The sequence below is a fragment of the Ovis canadensis genome, chromosome 5 (genome assembly GCF_042477335.2).
Source record: "Ovis canadensis isolate MfBH-ARS-UI-01 breed Bighorn chromosome 5, ARS-UI_OviCan_v2, whole genome shotgun sequence".
NCBI classification, from domain to species: Eukaryota; Metazoa; Chordata; class Mammalia; order Artiodactyla; family Bovidae; genus Ovis; species Ovis canadensis.
This window is the reverse complement of record NC_091249.1, coordinates 26,948,417-26,968,071: the sequence shown is the minus strand read 5'-3', so window position 1 is coordinate 26,968,071 and position 19,655 is coordinate 26,948,417. Positions and strand designations below refer to the sequence as shown.

General features: G+C 40.5%; 1 protein-coding gene and 1 long non-coding RNA gene across 2 annotated transcripts in view; one reads left to right on the top strand and one right to left on the bottom strand.

Annotated features, from left to right (window-relative positions):
* The window catches only part of LOC138440905 (uncharacterized), a 28,724-nt gene extending 27,901 nt beyond the window's left edge, over positions 1-823 (bottom strand). Inside the window, exon 1 of the long non-coding RNA XR_011257171.1 lies at positions 285-823. This is a non-coding gene — a long non-coding RNA (uncharacterized lncRNA). The remainder of the gene's footprint in view (positions 1-284) is intronic.
* On the top strand, positions 193-17,631 carry ZNF699 (zinc finger protein 699). The gene is made up of 5 exons (XM_069590984.1): positions 193-850; positions 6,067-6,119; positions 7,342-7,468; positions 15,403-15,583; positions 15,939-17,631. The coding sequence occupies exons 2-5, from the start codon at positions 6,072-6,074 to the stop codon at positions 17,395-17,397; spliced, it is 1,815 nt and encodes a 604-aa protein (XP_069447085.1). The 5' UTR covers positions 193-850; positions 6,067-6,071; the 3' UTR covers positions 17,398-17,631.
* Positions 17,632-19,655: the final 2,024 nt, after the last annotated feature.

Here is a 19,655-nt window from a genome sequence, read left to right as displayed (position 1 = left end):
GGTGGCAGGGATGAAAGTTATACACGGGCTCAGCAAAAACCTACCACCTCGGGACTTCTCTGGTGGTCCAGTGGTTAAGCATGTGGTTAATTTCTGTCTTGCAATGCAGGCAATAGAGGTTCAATACCCGATTGGGAAACTAAGATCCCACATGGGAATATTCAACTAAGCCACGCCCCTAGGCCTGGTCGCGTCCCAGCTCCGCCCCATAGGCCTAGTCAACCAAGCCCCGCCACAGGCCTGGTCCTGCTCCAGCGTCATCCAACGCCAAGTCCTCGGCTTACCCGGCTCCAAGACCCAGACGCGTCTCTCCCTGGAGGAAACTAGCACTTCTCCGCTTGCTGCTGGAAGCTGCAACCGCCATCCCAAATTTCCCAGCTCCCGAGACCCCGCCCCTTACGCTGTACGTGGCTAGAAAACCGGAAGCAGCAGCACGCTTCTGCGCGTGCGCTAGCGGGCGGCCTTGTCTTCTTGCATCTCTGTCTAAATCTGATAGAAATTTTCCCATCCAGTTCGACCCAGGCGGCCCAAAGTCTGGTGCTCGGGAGGTGGGGAACACGGCCTTGGGATCTGTGGTCAGAAGGCTGCCGCTTGGGCTCCCCGCCCCTCCCGGGGTCTGTAGCAGCCGCGGCTGGTCCCAAACTCACTGAATCAGGAACTCTGTGAGGGTCCAGCAGTCGGGGTGAATCGGCTGCAGGCAAGAGTTGAAGGGCCATTCTCGTGCTTAATCGGCCTCCAAAAGCATCCTCTGCTCTCCTTCCGGAAAGGACAAGCATCCTTGCCATTCGGGTCACGAGGACGTGAGCCTCCACCTCGTTTCTGCGCCTGTCTGTGGATTTCGGTTTGTTCGGTGAGTGCGGGGTGACGTTTGCTTAACTCCGTCTGCATCTCCTTTCCAGGTGCAAGAGATAGATTTTAACCTGTTTTTTCTTTTTCTTTGATTGTGGGAGTTAGTTTGCTACATTATATTCAGGTACATACTAGTGAACTGATTACTTAGTATCTTTTTAACCCCTGTTTGCCAGTTGCTGCTCTGAATGTTGATCAATTATCCATAGATTTTTAAAAATTTTCACACCGGAAGTGTGATCATATGCCAGTTTTAGCGTTTTCTTTTTTATTCCTTGTGTCTTACACTTTTGTTTATTTAGTGCATTTCCCAGGACTTTCAGTTCAATGTAGAAAAGCATATAAATTGCATCCTTGCCTTGTTCCTGATCCCAGAGGGAATTCTGTCATTTCATTATTAAATAGGATGTTTGCTATAGGTGTTTGTAGATAATATATATATATTTTCTAATTAAAGCCTATTTCCTTCTAGTCCTAGTGGGTTAAATTATTATCATCAATGGGTATTGATAGACATAAGTCACTATTTTCTATTGAAGGGGATAAGTCATATGATCTTTTTCTATTGATGTGCATTATATTTATCACATGTAATATTTAGTCTTTTTTTATATAGTATATTCTTTTTCATTATAGTCTATCCCAGGATATTGAATATAATTCCCGTTGCTATGCAATAGGACTTTGTTGTTTATCCATTCTGTAGTTTGCATCTACTGATTCCAGACTCCTAGTCCATCCCTGTCCTGTCTCCTCTCCCCTTTGGTAACCACAAATCTGCTCTCTATATCCGTTGAGTCTTTTTCCATTTTGTAGATTGGCTTGTTTGCACCACATTTTAGATTCCATATATAAGTGATATCATATGGTACTTGTCTTTCACTTTCTGGCTTACTTCACTTAGTGTGATAATTTCTGGATGTACCCGTTTTGCTGCAAATAGCATTATTCCTTTCTTTTTTTAAATGGCTGAGTAGTGTTCCATTTTATATATGTATCACATCTTTATTCATTCCTCCACTGATGGATATTTAGGTTGTTTACCTGACTTCACTGTTGTGCTGTGGTGAATAGTGCTGCTTTGAACATAGGGATGCGTGTATCTTTTTGAATTGCTTTTCTCCAGATATATGCCCGGGAGTGGGATTTTTGCATCATACGGTAGTTCTGTGTTTAGTTTTTTAAGGAACCTTACATACTGTTCTCCACAGTGGTTGTACCAGTTTACATTCCTACCAACAGGTAGTAGGATTCCCTTTTTCCCATGGGAGAGAGTGTGTTCTAATTTCTTTGATTTACATGCAGCTGTCCAGCTTTCCCAGCACCCACTTGCTGAAGAGATTATCTTTTACCCATTGTATATTCTTGCCTCCTTTGTTGACGATTAATTGACCACAGGAGAATGGGTTTGTTTCTGGGCTCTCTATTCTGTTCCATTGATCTGTGTGCCTGTTTTTTTTTTGTTTTTTTGTTTTTTTTGTGTGTGTGTGTGTGTGCAAATACCACACTGTTTTGATTACTGTAGTTCTGTAGTAGTCTGAAGCCTGGGATGGTTATGCCTTTTGCTTCATTCTTTTTCCTCAGGATTGCTTTGGCAATTCTGGGTCTTTTATGATTTCATATAAATTTTAGTATTATTCTAGTTCTGTGAAAAATGTCATGGGTAATTTGATAGGGATGGCAATAAATCTGTAGGTTGCTTTGGGTAGTATTGCCATTTTAGTTTTTCTAAGTTTTTAAAAATATCATGGGTGGTGGTTTAGTCACTAAGTAGTGTCTGACTCTTGCGACCCTGTGGACTGTAGCCTGCCAGGCTCCTCTGTCCATGGGATTCTCCAGGCAAGAGTACTGGAGTGGGTTTCCATTTCCTTCTCCAAAAAATATCATTAATTTTGTCATATATATATATATATATATTTACACCTTTATGTGGTTCTTTTTCTGCCATTATACATCAATGGTTAACCTATAATTACTAATATTTCTTCTATAGGAACTGATGATATTTATAAATACAATTAACCCTTGAACAACATAGGTTTGAAATGCATGTATCCACTTATATGCAGATTTTTTTTTTTCACTATTAAATACAGGATGGGCCATTGGTTGAATCCTTGGATACTAAGGGCTGACTATGAGTTAAACTCAGATTTTCCATTGCTGGAGGCTTGGTACCCCAACCCCTGCAATTGTTTGAGGGTCAGTTGTGCATAAATGTATGTGCCACACCAGCCATTGATTTTTTGTGTTATTTGAAACAGTTGTTCTATTTATTTATTCTTAAAAAGTTATTTTTGGCTGCACTGGGTCTCCATGGCCAAGCATGGGTTTTCTTTAGTTGTAGCGAGTGGGGGCTACTCTTTGCAGTGCGTGGGCTTCTCGTGGTGTTGGCTTCTTATTGCAGAGCACACAGTCTAGGTGTGTGGACTTCAGTGGTTGCAGCATGTGAGCTTAGTAGTTGCGGTATGAGGGCCCTAGAGTGCTGGCTCAGTAGTTGTGGTGCACAGCTTAGTTGCCCTGTGGCATGTAAAATCTTTCTGGACTAGGGATCAAACCCCTGTCCCCTGCAGATTCTTAACCACTGGACCACCAGGGAAATCCTAAAACAGTTGTTTTAATTTCCTGCTTCTACCCTGTCACATAAGTGGTTCTGACTTGCTAAAGATAAATGTGCGTGTATCTCCTTATCTCTATAACGTGATATATTTTTATATAGCATATACCATCACCTGATAATATTTTGGTAATTTACTGGTCCTCCTTAAAACAATTATAAGACTCAAGTACTTTAGGGTTTTTCTGTTTTGTTTAGTGCTGTGTCTCCTATGACTGCACATAGTTGGACAGGGCAAATATTACCTAAATAAATATGAGATGAAGGAGCAGGAGGTAGGGACCTTCAGGGGAGCATCGTTGTTGAAGACATAGGGCTTAGTCAAGAGAAGGAGCTCAAGGGCAGGAATAGAGATGCAGATGTAGAGAATGGACTTGTGGATACAGTGGAGGAAGGAGACGGTGGGATGAATTGCGAGAGTAGCATTGACATATATATGCTACCATGTGTACAACGGATAGTAGAAAGCTGCTGTATAGCACAGGGAGCTCAGCTTGCTGCTGTGTTACAACCTAGAGGGTGGGATGGACGTGGGTGAGAGGGAGACTCAAGAGGGAGGGAATATATGTAATTCGTAGCTGATTCACATTGATATATAGAATAAACCAACATAACATTGTAAAGCATTTGTTGTTCAGTCACTAGTGAAAGTGAAAGTCGCTCAGTCGTGTCCAACTCTTTGCGACCCCATGGACTATACAGTCCATGGAATCCTCCAGGCCAGAATACTGGAGTGGGTAGCCATTTCCTTCTCCAGCGCATCTTCCCATCCCAGGGATCGAACCCAAGTCTCCCCTGCATTGCAGGCAGATCTTTACCAGCTGAGCTACCAGGGAAGCATTCAGCTGCTAAGTTGTGTCCAACTGCAGCATGCCAGGCTTCCCTGACCCTCACTGTCTCCCGGAGTTTGCTCAAACTCATGTCCATTGAGTCAATGATGCCATCCAGCTGACATCCATCTTCTCTCATCCCCTTCTCCTCTTGCTCTGAATCTTTCTCAGCCTCAGAGTCTTTTCCAATGAGTTGGTTCTTTGCATCAGATGGCCAAAGTATCGAAGGTTCAGCCTCAATCCTTCCAATGAGTATTCAGGGTTGATTTCCTTTAGGATTGACTGGTTTGATCTCCTTCCTGTCCAAGGGACTCTGAAAAGTCTTCCCTCCAATTAAAAATAAGTTAATAAAAAAAGAGAAGGAGCTCAAAGATAAAACAGTCGAAGGGAATACTTTATTTGTTTACTCTCCATAGTGTGCCCGACAGCATTCTAGGCTAGACCCCAGTAATGTTAGGGCATAGGGGCCTCACTGACAACTATATTATAAGGTATATGTTCAGAAACACACTCTTTGGGTATTTAGCTTTGAAGGTAAATACACACCCTCCCTTAGCTTTCTAATTGGATAACACTGAGCACATGTCTAAGTGACTGAAGTTTCTATTGGCTCTACAATACATATATGGTCCATTGAAGTGAGAGAGACTGCTGTGTTTTCACTATTTGAAATTCATGCATTAGTGCTGTGGATGCTACTGTCAGAGATGACACATATGCCAACTTCACTTCAGGTGTTCTTGTTATGCTGTGACTATATCTCCTGTACAGGCAAAATTTAACATGAGATGTCTTCTCTGCCACCTGCATGTAAAATTCAGTCAGTTGTGCTGTTTCTCAAAAACCAGGTTTTGGAGACCTTGCAGCCCTCGGAGGGGGAAGATCTCATAGTTAGAGATTGAGTAGTAATGCATGTTGGCCGGCCAGGCAGTGCAGAAATAAATATTGGGTCTGGAACCCCTGGAGATCTGGTGTACAAGTCACACTTTCCTTTGAGATGGAATGTATATTCTTACTACTGAAGGCATGCTCTTATATCTTTAATGTTTTCATTATCATGGGCAGATTGACAGCCAAATTTTTTAGACTCCGGCTGACTCACTTACAAAATGGACTCTTAAACCTTTTTTTTTTTTCCTTAATGATCTACAAGAGTGAGAGGACTGTTTCTAGCTCTGGAGGAGATAAAATTGCTCCAACTTTAAAGAAAAAAAACTTTTTATTTTGTATTGGGATGTAGCTAATTAACAGTGTTGTGATAGTTTCAGGTGAGCAACTAAGACACTCAGCCATACATATACATGTATCCATTCTTCCCTAAACTCTCCTCCCATCCAGGCCTCCACATAACATTGAACAGAGTTCCATGTGCTACACAGTAGGCCCTTGTTGATTATCCACTTTAAATATAGGAGTGTGTACATGTCCATTCTAAACTCCCTAATTATCCCTTTCCCCTGTCCTTCCCCCTGGCAACCATAATGTCCTTCTCTATGTCTGTGAGTCTCTGTTTTGTAAGTAAGTTACTATTATTATTATTTTTTTCTTGCTCCATTTTCTCACAAGATCAATGTGTATTTGCTTGGGTATGCAGGGGCTTTGTGTGTGTGTGTGTGTGTGTGTGTGTTTTGAGGAGAATGATCACTCATAACAGATGTGCTGCTGAATCCACAGTCTTGATTGTGGAGACTGTGGGGACACCCAGATTCTCATGTCTTCTTTCTCCTGTCTCAGCTGTAACATCTCAATACTCTGTCTTTCTTCATGAAGGGAACATGGAGGAAGAGAGAATAGCTGCTGAGTTACAGAAAAATGTGATACAGGTAAGTAAGAGCTAATAATTCTCCAAAAGAATATTTAAATTCCATCAGGTTATTTATATCCTAAATTTAGAGCAGAGATCAACAACCTATTCCTACATTGGGTCACATAGTAAGCATTTTAGGCCATAGTTTCTATTTTACTCAGTTCTGGCATTTTATTGTTTTTTGTTTGTTTGTTTCGGGCAGCTTGTGGGATCTTATTTCCCTGACCAGGAATTGAACCTGTGCCCTCAGCAGTGAAAACGTGGAGTCCTAACCACTGGACTGACAGGGATTTCCCATCAGTTCTGCCATTTTAGTGTGAAAGCAGCCATATACAGTGTATAAATAAACGTTTTATTGTGTTCCAGTAAAACTTTACTTAATATAAACAGGTGATAGGCTGATTTTAGTTCATGTTCTATAATTTACAGCTCCTGGGCCTAGAGTGTAAGAAAATATGACTGACTGTGGGCCTGGGTTGAATATTGTGCTTCTCGCTGACTTCTGGGCTCCAGGTGTATGGAGGGAAAAAAGAAAAAGAAAAGGTCCTTGTCTCTTGGGGATTTAAACCTCATCCAAATTTTATATTAGTGTTTTGTGTTGTGCTGATTGCTATGGTGGGGAATAAGGAAGCAGGTGAACTTGTTTCTGTAACAAGGATTTTTTTTTTAAATAGTTTTTTTTTGTTACAATAGTTTTTCTATTTTACAGTATAATGTTTTGTTACAGTTGTTTTTTCTGTTTTCTGTTTTGGTTTTTTGGCCCCAAGGCATGTGGGATTTTAGGCCCTCAACCAAGGATTGAACCCACATCCCCTGCGTTGGAAAGCACAGTCTTAAGCCCTGAACCTCCAGGGAAGTCCCTCTAACAAGGGATTTTTGCTTCTTTCAATGTGGAAATTATTTCATTTTTAGAGCATTTCTCTCGTTTCTGCAATATGTTCTGGATGTTTTTGATTATTGTAAGAGTGGAACTGGTCACCATCAAACAGTGGAAAGATAAATTTAGTGTTTAAAAATTGTTGTTAAATCTATGAGACAGAATTTGATCAGTCAGGATGCTTAGATAGAATGAGAAAGATCTGATGACTGAATCCTAGGGTAGATATTTGGGAGAAAAGAATCTTTTGAACTTCCTGTGAGTTGATTCTCAGTTCCCCAGTACTGTCAGCCTCATTCACCCTCCTGCACATGCTGGGGGAGTTGGTACCTTTCTGAAAAAAGTATGTGGAATGTTTTAGGACACAGTGGTCTTTGAGGATGTGGCTGTGGACTTTACCCAAGAGGAGTGGGCTCTGCTGAATCTCTCTCAGAGAAACCTCTACAGAGATGTGATGCTGGAAAACTTTCGGAACCTGGCCTCATTAGGTAAGGATGGTAACATTCCTCCAATGTTATGTTATTTAGAAAACAGGTTTATCTTATAAATTGCCCGTGTTCTAGGATTTGGGTTGAGAAACTGGAATAAATTGTTAAATAAGACAGACATGGTCACTGATCCCAAGGAGCTAGTGGAATCTAGTGGCTTCACCATGAAAATAAACATGTGTATTGTTAAAGTATTTCACCAATATAAAACAAGCAAAAGAATTAGTGAAAGTTTCCTTACCCATTTTGCCACTGGCACTAAATGCAGAGTTTTCATTTTCTCAGGGTTGTAAAGTATTCACTTTCTCTCAGGGTACTGAAAGCATTATTTTTCTTTATTCAGTCATTCTTTCATTGTTTAAGCATTTTTTTTTTGAGGATGAATTTGTATCAAACCCTTTTGAATATATACTATAGACAATAAGATGTCATTGTATTCAAAACGCTTCAGTAATGGAGAAGATAAATATGAAATTAACATGAGGAAAAGAAAGAAAATAAACATATATATTGAACCTGCTTTTCCTTTTTTTTTTTGTGGTCAGAATCCTCAAGGAGGCTTATTAAGTGTGTATGGTGTGGGCACAGGCTTCAGGGGTCACTTTGGGGGACAGGGAGAAAATTGGTGGTTTGAGACCTTTTGAGAATTTTACTGCTCTTAATTCCCTGTACCCAAAGACCACCAGTTTAACAAGTTGGGTTTATTCCTTGGGGCAGTGAGGGAGAAACACATGTCATGGGGAACAATGCAGTGTGTTAGAAAGTAAATATTATAGGATTTATATACTTAGGTTGAATGATTTAGGGGTAGGTCCATGACAACAGGCTGTTCTATTTTCCTAGGCCTTTCATAACAAAGTGCCACAAACTGGGTAGCTAGGAACAACAGAAACTTATTCTTTTACTTTAAAAAAAAAACTTCCTCTACCTCTACTCCTCAGTTTTATTCTGTAGCTAGACAACTATTTTATTTATTTAGGCTGTGCTAGGTCTTTGCTGCACTTGGGCTTTCTCTAGTTGCAGTGAGTGGGGCTACTCTTTGTTGGGGTGCATGGGCTTCTCACAGTGGTGGGTTCTGTTGTTGGGGAGCCCACGCTTTAGGTGCGAGGGCTTTGGTAGTTGTAGGGTGCGAGGGCTTCAGTAGCTGTGGTGCATGGGCTTAATTGCTCCATGGCATGTGGAATCTTCCTGCACCAGGGATCGAACCTGTGTCTCCTGCCTTGGCAGGCGTCTTCTGTACCACCTGTACTGCCAAGGAAGTGTGAAATTTACTCTTCTAAATTTCAAGAGATAGAAAGTCTGAAATCAAGGTGTCATGATCCTTCTGAAGGCTCAGGAGAAAACCCCTCCTTGCCTCTTCCTAGCTTTTGGTTGTTGCTGGCAGTCCTTGGTTGGTAGCCATATCACTCTAATCTCTGCCTCCATCTTCATAGGGCCTTTGTCCTTTGTCTCTACATCTTTCTGTCCTTGTAAGGACATGAGCCATTGCATTTAGGGCTTACCCAAATCGAGTATAACTTCATGTTAACTTGATTACTTCTGCAAATATCTATTTCCAAATAAAGTAATGTTCTGAATTCTCAGTAGACATGGATTTTTTTTTCCAGTACACTCTATTTTTTTTTAGAGCAGTTTGTATGCTCACAGCAAAATTAACTGGCAAGTACAAAGATTTCCCATAAATGCACTGCCCTCTGCCAGAGTAGTATATTCATTACAGTTGATGAACCTATATTGACACATCATTATTAAGGTAAATCTCAAGTTTATATTCAGTTCAGTTCAGTTCAGTTCAGTCGCTCAGTCATGTCTGACTCTTTGTGACCCCATGAATCGCAGCACGCCAGGCATCCCTGTCCATCACCAACTCCTGGAGTTCACTCAGACTCAAGTCCATCGAGTCCGTGATGCCATCCAGCCATCTCATCCTCGGTCGTCCCCTTCTTCTCTTGCCCCCAATCCCTCCCAGCATCACAGTCTTTTCCAATGAGTCAACTCTTCGCATGAGGTGGCCAAAGTACTGGAGCTTCAGCTTTAGCATCATTCCTTCCAAAGAAATCCCAGGGCTGATCTCCTTCAGAATGGACTGGTTGGATCTCCTTGCAGTCCAAGGGACTCTCAAGAGTCTTCTCCAACACCACAGTTCAAAAGCATCAATTCTTCGGTGCTCAGCCTTCTTCACAGTCCAACTCTCACATCCATACATGACCACTGGAAAAACCATAGCCTTGACTAGATGGAGCTTAGTCGGCAAAGTAATATCTCTGCTTTTGAATATACTGTCTAGGATGGTCATAACTTTTCTTCCAAAGAGTAAGCGTCTTTTAATTTCATGGCTGCAGTCACCATTTGCAGTGATTTTGGAGCCCCCAAAAGTAAAGTCTGACACTGTTTCCGCTGTTTCCCCATCTATTTCCCATAAAATGATGGGACCGGATGCCATGATCTTCGTTTTCTGAATGTTGAGCTTTAAGCCAACTTGTTCATTCTCCACTTTCACTTTCATCAAGAGGCTTTTTAGTTCCTCTTCACTTTCTGCCATAAGGGTGGTGTCATCTGCATATCTGAGGTTATTGAGATTTCTCCCGGCAATCTTGATTCCAGCTTGTGCTTCTTCCAGTCTAGCGTTTCTCATGATGTACTCTGCATAGAAGTTAAATAAGCAGGGTGACAATATACAGCCTTGACGTACTCCTTTTCCTATTTGGAACCAGTCTGTTGTTCCATGTCCAGTTCTAACTGTTGCTTCCTGGCCTGCATACAGATTTCTCAAGAGGCTGGTCAGGTGGTCTTGTTCCCATCTCTCTCAGAATTTTCCACAGTTTATTGTGATCCACACAGTCAAAGGCTTTGGCATAGTCAATAAAGCAGAAATAGATGTGTTTCTGGAACTCTCTTGCTTTTTCCATGATCCAGCGGATGTTGGCAATTTGATCTCTGGTTCCTCTGCCTTTTCTAAAACCAGCTTGAACGTCAGGGAGTTCACGGTTCATGTACTGCTGAACCCTGGCTTGGAGAATTTTGAGCATGACTTTACTAGCATGTGAGATGAGTGCAATTGTGCAGTAGTTTGAACATTCTTTTGCATTGCCTTTCTTTGGAATTGGCATGAAAACTGACCTTTTCCAGTCCTGAAAATAGAGGAGAGAAAGAGGTTGATATTCCTTGGTTTACGCAGAAAGCCAATAAAGCCCCAGCACGGGACTTGCTCTGTTCACATAAGCCACAGGCGGCCTCTCAAGTAGCTGAAGGTGCCCCACCTTGGGCACCTTCTCGAGTGGGTCTTAGAAGCCCAGGCAAGAAAGTGAACTCAGAGGGCCCCTGCGCTCCAGGGGATCAACCTGAAAAGGAAAGGGAAAGAGAGAGAAAGAATGACACGGGGAGACCAAGCTTTGGTGAGCAAGGCCCGTCACTTTGTTTTCAGAGGGAACTTTTATACCCTGAGTTATACATTGAGCAAAGTGAAAAATGCAGAGTCAGCTCAACATTCCATCAGTTTTAACTTTTATCGATACCAGGTTTCTTCCTGCATACCATTTCATAAACAAGGGTCTTATTTTTTGTACATTATCTTCTTGCCCGGAGGCCTGTTGACATTTTATGACCCCTTTTTGATAAAGGTTGGTCGGCTAAAACAGTTACTTTCCCTTGAAATGTTTTTCGTTAAATTCCTTAGCCTGCGTCACCCTTAAAGTACAGAGTTACATTTTTATGGAGCAAAGATTCAATAGGTTACAGCAAAGAAAGAACTTATTAACTCAAAGTCTAATGTTGCTAATGCTAAGGCTACTACTTGTTTTTTCTCCATCTTAACTGTATGCACTCCCAGGAACACAATGGATAAGGGATGTGGGAATTTGGCAGCAAGCATTGGCTCAACATTATTGCAAGAGTCTGGATAAACCTGCCAAGTAAGCTAGAATGCTAACAGGGGGTTTAAATTGAAATACTCCTTTTATGCCCAGGAGATTTATCAACTAGAGCCCAAAGTTGACTTTTTCCAGAAAAAGGTGGTCAGGGATAACCCCCTGTTAATGTCAAAAGAGTTGGTGAAAGGCATTAAATAGTAAGACAGATTTTGGTTTTGGGGTAGATGCTCTAGCAGGTCCAGGGGGTCCCTCGAGTCCTGAAGCCTTGCTTGTCAGGTCTCCTTCGCATGACCTTGTCATGGATGGGATCTCCCATGCTGGCTTCTGGCCAAGTATAGTTTTGTGTATGATGTGAGGGTGTGTTGTTGTTTCCTTGATACACATGAAACTGTCTAGTGTTCCCAACACCACTTGCTGAAGAGACTTTTTCTCCATTGTATATTCTTACTTTGGCCTATTTAAAAAAAATCAAGTTATTTTCTTATTGTTGAGTTTTAAGACTTCTGTATATATTTTGGATAATAGTTCTTTATCACACATGTCTTTTGCAAATATTTTCTCCAAGTATGTGGCATGTCTTTTCATTTTCTTGACAGTGTTTTACTCAGAGCAAAAATTTTTAATATTAATGAAGACCAACTTATCAGTTCTTTCTTTCATGAATTGTGCTTTTCAGGTTACTTATTGGCTTTAAAAATAAAAAGTAATTTTACCAACAAAAAAATAGTTTACTTGGGAATAGCAAGGGAATTGCAATTTGAGATAAGAAAGCTATAACAAAAGCCATAGGCAAGTCCACAGAACAATGGAGAAGAATGTAATTTTGTAGAGAAAAAGGAGGAAATTGGGAGAGGTTGTTTTGGATGAAAGTCCACTGGATAAAGGTGAGAGTTCATGGTGATGGTGGCTGAGTTGCTGGAGTAGTGATTTCTGATAGGAGATGTGATGTACATCTTTTCCTGTTAGGATTATAATTCGTGATTCTTGTTGAGGTCTCTGATGGACAATTCTCCCTGTAATTAATGTTGTAAAGAATTAGATGAAAACTTCCTCTTCTGGCCTCTCAACTCCATTTAGTGAAGTTTTCCTTGATTATTTTTCACATATCTAACAAATCACTAGATCTTAGGGCATCTACTTTTTTTCCCTGTTGTCTCTTAGGAATTCCATAGTTTTACGTTTTACATTTAGATTTGTGATCCATTTTGAGCTAATTTTTTACTCTCTATTGATGGACCCCAGTTATCCCAAAGCTCTGTATGCCTCCCTGTGAATTTTGAGTTAATTTTTTGCAAGTCTATGTCAAGATTTTTTTTTTAAATGTACCTTAATGTCTAGTAGTTGTTTTAGCACCATTTGTTGGAAAGACTTATTTTTTTCTCTACTGTATTTCTGAATTGCTGTATTTCTGTATTGCCTTTGAACCTTTGTCAAAGGTAAGTTGACTATATTTATGTGGGTCTATTTCTAGACTCTCTATTCTGTTCCATTGGTCTATTTAGATAGGAATCTTTGAGGGCCACTGTCACCCTAGTTCACAGGTGTTCATTTTAGATTGGATGCTGACAGAAAGCAGGGGAAATTCTAATAATACTTTGCCCCTAGGCTAAATCATGAAGTAGCCTTATTTTGTTTCATTTTAACATGGTATTAGAGTAACCTTGCCTAAGATTGGTATTCGGAGATTATTTATCTTCAACAGGAGAACAACATATCCTGCCTGTGAGTACTGGACCAGCTTCTAATAATATCGAGGTCTATGTGTGAATATCAGATCAGTTCTATTCATCAGACTGCCCCATCCCCTTAAAAGATAAATTAGATATTTTGTTGCAGTTAAACTCACACCGGTGAAAAAGTTCACTTCAGATTGGGACTTGAACCCGTGTGCCAGAGTTTGAGCTCATGTGCCAGGACTCGAACTTGGCCAAAATCCAGTCTGGGACTTGAACTCATGAAGCTGCAACTTCAGCCTGGCCAAAACCCATGGTCTTCCAACTGAGATCACATACCTGGTTTCTGGACTTAATGATGGTCAGAGTCTTTGTATCTCAGTGTGAAAGGAACAGCAAGAAGCAAACTGATAGGCAAAAGGTAGATTTATTAGTATAAGATGCTTGCAAGAGATGTAAGTGGATAGATGAGGGAGCCCTGCACTGAGGATTAAGTGGGCTATAATTTTATTGTCAAAGGAAAGTGTGTGGGGGGGAAAGGACTGCCTTCTTTGAGTTGATTTCAGGCTTACATCACTAGTTCCTCCTTTGTATCAGGCACAAGAATGTCTGACCCTGTGTGGTCAAACCTGTATGATACCACCTGTATGGCAGAAAGTGAAGAGGAACTAAAAAGCCTCTTGATGAAAGTGAAAGAGGAGAGTGAAAAGGTTGGCTTAAAGCTCAACATTCAGAAAACGAAGATCATGGCATCTGCTCCCATCACTTTATGGGAAATAGATGGGGAAACAGTGGAAACAGTGTCAGACTTTATTTTTTTTTGGCTCCAAAATCACTGCAGATGGTGATTGCAGCCATGAAATTAAAAGACGCTTACTCCTTGGAAGGAAATTATGACCAACCTAGATAGTATATTGAAAAGCAGAGATATTAGTTTGTCAACAAAGGTCCATCTAGTCAAGGCTATGATTTTTCCAGTGGTCATGTATGGACGTGAGAGTTGGGCTATAAAGAAAGCTGAGTGAAAGAAAGAATTGATGCTTTTGAACTGTGGTGTTGGAGAAGACTCTTGAGAGTCCCTTGGACTGCAAGGAGATCCAACCAGTCCATTCTGAAGGAGATCAGCCCTGGGATTTCTTTGGAAGGAATGATGCTAAAGCTGAAGCTCCAGTATTTTGGCCACCTCATGCGAAGAGTTGACTACATTGGAAAAGACTGTGATGCTGGGAGGGATTGGGGGCAGGAGGAGAAGGGGACGACAGAGGATGAGATGGCTGGATGGCATCACCAACTTGATGGACATGAGTTTGAGTGAACTCCAGGAGTTGGTGATGGACAGGGAGGCCTGGCATGTTGTGATTCAGAGGTTGCAAAGAGTCGGACACAGCTGAGCGACTGAACTGAACTGAACTGAACTTCCACTGGTCTCTCAAAGTTCTCTAGGTTTCCCTCGTTATCTCTAATCCACTACTGGGACTTCTGCATAACTATCCTATCCTGTATAACTATCCTATTCTATCCCTATCACTTGCTTTAGAGTATCAGAAGAGCAGTTTTTGCTCTGTTTCATAGAAATATATGTGGTAACTCACTGTTTTCCCTCACGATATACCTTTCTATGTGAACAGGGTATCCACTACACAAACCGTATCTGATCTTACAGTGGAAACAAGAGGAGGACCTAGAGACAGTGGAGAGAAGACTGTCTCTCCAGGGGGAGCATCAGTAAAGCAAGAATACCTGATGTGGTTGGGGGATATTACATTTGGGAAAAATAACATAAAATCAAAATGAAGCTTTGTTTTGTCTGAGGAAGCTGAGCTTCCACAGATATCTTAGATTACTATTTTATTTATTTAAAAAAATTTTATTTTTTACTGTGCTGGATCTTCATTGCTTTGCATGGGCTTTTCTCTAGTTGCAGAGAGTGAGGACTGCCCTCTAGTTGCAGTGCTTGGGCTTAGTATTTGCAGCTTGTGGGCTTAGTAGTTACTGCACACTGGCTTAGTTGCTCTGTGGCATGTGGAATCTTCCTGGACCAGGGATTGAACCAGTGTCCCCTACATTGGCAAGTGGATTCTTATCCACTGTGCCACCAGGGAAGTCCTTGATTACTATTTTGACTTTTCTTCAGTCCTCTCACCTGTTCCTTGTTCTTGGGAAAGACCACATTTTGTCTTCGTAATGTAGTATTTGGTCATGAGTGTTTCATTCCATTTCTTTTTGTTTTAGTCTCCTAGTAATATCTTATCTATGCTACCATCAGTTTCCATCTTCATGGGATTATTCCTAATCACTTCACTATTTCGGCCGTGTGCTTATTACCAAAGTCCTGAACCAGCTGTACTGCCAAAGTCCTTTGCTCATGGGTGCCTTTGCTACTTTGTTTCAGGTTTCGAGATTCAACTTAAAATTAATGAATCAGTTGCTCCACAAGATACTTATGGAAAAATATCCAATGAACAGGATGTAGTAGGATTCAAAAGGAGTGATTCCTCACTGTCCATTTTACATAAAATCTGGGAATACCATGATATTGATTATCAGAACAAAAACCACAAGAAACGTTTGAGGTAAGTGCCATTCATATAAGAGAAAAGTAGTGTCTCAGGAAAGAATCTTAAAATATCACAGAATTAAACAAAAGAAAAATCTAAAACTTAGTCAAAAATTGTAATTTCCTAAAGACTTTTCATAAGATATTTTTTTCACAAGTGAGACTTGAGCCCTTCCATGTTTAACACATAAATCATTGAGCAACCATCAGAAAAATCTCATAACTCAAAAACTCAGTCATAATATTGTCTGTCTTAGAGCACAATGTGAGTACTTTCATCTTATCATTGGACAGGCCAGAAAAATACACATAGGCACTGAAAATGGTAAAAATTTACTTGCCACTAATAATGTGCTTTTTATTTTTGAAAGAATTCATGGGGTTGAGAACATCTACGAACATAATGAAGAAAATCAGTGTGGCCTAACCTTCAGCCAAATTTCACACCTTAATATACTCAAGAGTACTACCGGAGTAAGAGCCTATGAGTGCCGTGTGTGTAAAAAGGCCTTCATAGATCATTTATCCCTGAAGAATCACATTAGGTCTCACACTGGTAGCAAACCCTATCAGTGTAACGAATGTGGGAAAGGTTTCCATTTTTTTGCTTGTTTTAAGAAGCATATGAAAACTCCCACTGAAGAGAAACCCTATGAATGTAAGGAATGTACCAAAGCCTTCAGTTGTTCTTCCTTCTTTCGGGCACATATGAAGATTCATGCAGGAAAGACAAGTTGCGAATGCAGGGAATGTGGGAAAACCTTTAGCTGTTCTTCATCCCTCACAGAACACAAAAGAATTCACAGTGGAGATAAGCCTTATGAATGTAAGGAGTGTGGGAAAGCCTTTAGCTGTTCCTCCTCACTCTCCAAACACAAAAGAATTCACAGTGGAGATAAGCCATATGAGTGTAAGGAGTGTGGGAAGGCCTTCAGTTCCTCCTCTCATCTTATCATACATATAAGAATCCATACTGGAGAAAAGCCTTATGAATGTCAAGAGTGTGGGAAAGCCTTCAGTGAGTCCTCGAAGCTCACTGTACACGTTAGAACACATACAGGCGAGAAACCCTATAAATGTAAGGAATGTGGGAAAGCCTACAATTGTCCATCCTCCTTGAGCATCCACATGAGAAAACACACAGGGGAAAAACCCTATGAATGCCTAGAATGTGGGAAAGCCTTCTATCTTCCCACTTCCCTGAATACACATGTGAAAAATCAGAGTAGAGAGAAACCGTATGAATGTAAAGAATGTGGAAAAGCCTTCAGTTGCCCTTCATCCTTTCGAGCACACGTGAAAGATCACATTGGAAAGGCACAGTATGAATGTAAGGAATGTGGGAAAGCCTTCAGTCGTTCCTCATCCCTCACTGAACACTTAAGAACTCACAGTGGAGAAAAGCCTTATGAATGTAAGGAATGTGGGAAAGCCTTCATCAGCTCATCCCACCTGACGGTACATATAAGAACTCACACTGGAGAGAAACCTTATGAATGTAAGAAATGTGGAAAAGCCTTCATTTACCCCTCAGCCCTTAGGATCCACATGAGAACACACACTGGGGAGAAACCCTATGAATGTAAGGAATGTGGGAAAGCCTTTCGCCATTCTTCATACCTGACTGTCCATACAAGGATGCACACTGGAGAGAAACCCTTTGAATGTCTGGAATGTGGGAAAGCTTTCAGTTGTCCTTCATCCTTTCGAAGACATGTAAGAAGCCACACTGGTGAGAAGCCCTATGAATGTAAGGAATGTGGGAAAGCCTTTGTTTGTCCTGCTTACTTTCGAAGACATGTGAAAACTCATACCAGAGAAAATATATAAAGTAAGGAATGAGGGAATGTCTTTAATGCTTTTTCAAATCTTAGGGAGCATGTGAGATCTCACACTGTGAAGACACCCTATGAATGTAAGAAATTGTCACTCATCTTTTGGAAAAACCCATAACTGAGAGAAACTCTGTGTATGTAAATCATGTGATAATACCTCCATGACCATCATTTATTGTGTTCTAAGAAAATTCATACTCAAAGCAAAGATTAGTGCCTCATCCTTAAAGTGGGCTACTGCTTGATCATTGATTTCCAGTTTAATTTTCTGATATGAATGTTTAAGGTGATAAATTTCCTCTAATACCTTTCAGCTCTAGCCACTTATGTTTTATTATGGGGTGCTTTTATTAGGGTTCAGATGTAAATGTTGTTTCTATTACAGAGTTTTCTGGACCCATCAGGCATTTAAAGTATTTTTTTAATATATAGGCATGAGTGATCTTTTATTATTATTACTAGCTACCAGTTAATTCTCTTTGTTCTCTAAGTGTGCAGTCATTGTGGTATTGACATTCAAGTATTTGTAGTTTCTTTGGTAAATGGTAATTTCATTTTGATCTAGTATGGTGGAAACTGGAAATTGCCTACCCACTATTCCCCGCCCCCCGCCTCTCTCTCTTTTTTTTTTTTTCACACAAAAACATTATTAGTTTTTACCATTAAAAGCTTTCCCTGTCTAATAAGTAATCCAGTGGAAATCAATAAGTGCAAAAGCCTTGATAGAAGAGTCTCATCTGTTATGTTATTTTTGTATTTTGTTCTTTATCCTTGCTTATGACTGGGAATTGGACCCAGTATTTTGAACTTTTATAAAAGAGACCTTGCAACAGGAAAGCTACAAGTAAAGTTGGTTGGGCTGTCTTATGTTGTAGTACTTTGGACGTGGCTGGGACTGCATTTCCCAGAGTCAGTTCTTTATCTAGTTCCAGGTTTGAGTTGTCTAAAGTAAGAGTTTGTGTGAGAATTGGAAGGCAGAGGGAAGAAACCATTATTCTGAGTTTGGGGGCAATGAGACAGGGAAACAGATGCATGGGGGCCTGCCAAGCTTCAGTTTCCAGCTTTTTGCCTAATTATTGGACTCACTGATCAATACTGGCTCAAAGCAGAACACAAAGTGCTTGACTTTCATTATCTCAGAGGCAGCCACTCCATAGACCCCTCCATAAATTTCTCCATCATGACCATACACAGCTTCTTGGATTTTTCTGGCAAGTTCTTGCATTGTAATTTTGCTGATATTACAGGTCCTTTGGCACATCTGTTGACTGCATAGAGTTGGCTCCAGTTTGGATCAGGGTTGTTGTCATCTACATGGTCCAAAGTGCGCTAATCTTAAGTGTACAGCTTGATGAAATTTTACACTAAATACTGTGACAAACAGAACTTTTCCAGGATTTCAGAAAGTTCATTTATCTGCTTTCTCAATAATTGCTCTGGGGACTTTCCTGGTGGTCCAGTAGCTAATAATCTGCCTGCCAGTGCAGGGAGCTGGGGTTTGATCCCTGGTCAGGGAACTAGATCTCACATGCCACAACTAAAGATCCTGCATACTGCAACTAAGACTTAGTGCAGCAAAAAAAAAAAAAAAAAAAAAAATGTTGCTCCACAATTTTGGCTTTGATTATAATTTATTAAGTTTGCTTGTTTTTGATCTTCATGTAAATGTTAAGATACAATATGTACAGTTACATATTTGGCTTCTTTTTTCAATGTCTAATTTGCCTCTTAATTGCTGTTTTGGCAGACTATGAACTTATGTCTCTTGTTACATACTTTGAATATAAGAATGAAATTACTGAATCATAGGATAGACTTTATGTCTAGGTAGGTATTCCAGTTTTTCAAAAGCAATTCCACTTATAATGCTAAAAGCAATGAATGAAGGTCCTAACTGTTCCACATGCCTGATTAGCACTTTCTAATTTTAGCTGTTCAACACAGAATGTACTATTATCTTGTTTCTGGTTTTAATTTGCATTTACCTGATATGTAACAATGGTGAATACTTCTTTTATATGCTTATTGATTATTTGGATATCTGTTTTTTTTTTTTTTGTTTGTTTTTGGGCTGTGTGACTTGCAGGTTTTTAGTTCCCTGACCAGAGATTGAACCTGGGCCATGATAGTGAAAGCCTGGAATCCTAACTGCTGGGGTCCAGCCCCCGCAGGATCCAGGGAAACCCAAAGGAGAAACAGCGTCGGCGATTGATTTAGAGAGAGATAAGGAAAGAATGTTGTAGATAAGAAAAT

What these genes read in the sequence shown, in the direction of transcription:
- ZNF699 (XM_069590984.1), top strand. Translation starts at nt 6,072, where the DNA reads ATGGAGGAAGAGAGAATAGCTGCTGAGTTACAGAAAAATGTGATACAG. An exon ending in TACAGAAAAATGTGATACAG is followed by an intron (nt 6,120 to 7,341) that starts GTAAGTAAGAGC and finishes GGAATGTTTTAG; the next exon opens with GACACAGTGGTCTTTGAGGA. An exon ending in TCGGAACCTGGCCTCATTAG is followed by an intron (nt 7,469 to 15,402) that starts GTAAGGATGGTA and finishes ACTTTGTTTCAG; the next exon opens with GTTTCGAGATTCAACTTAAA.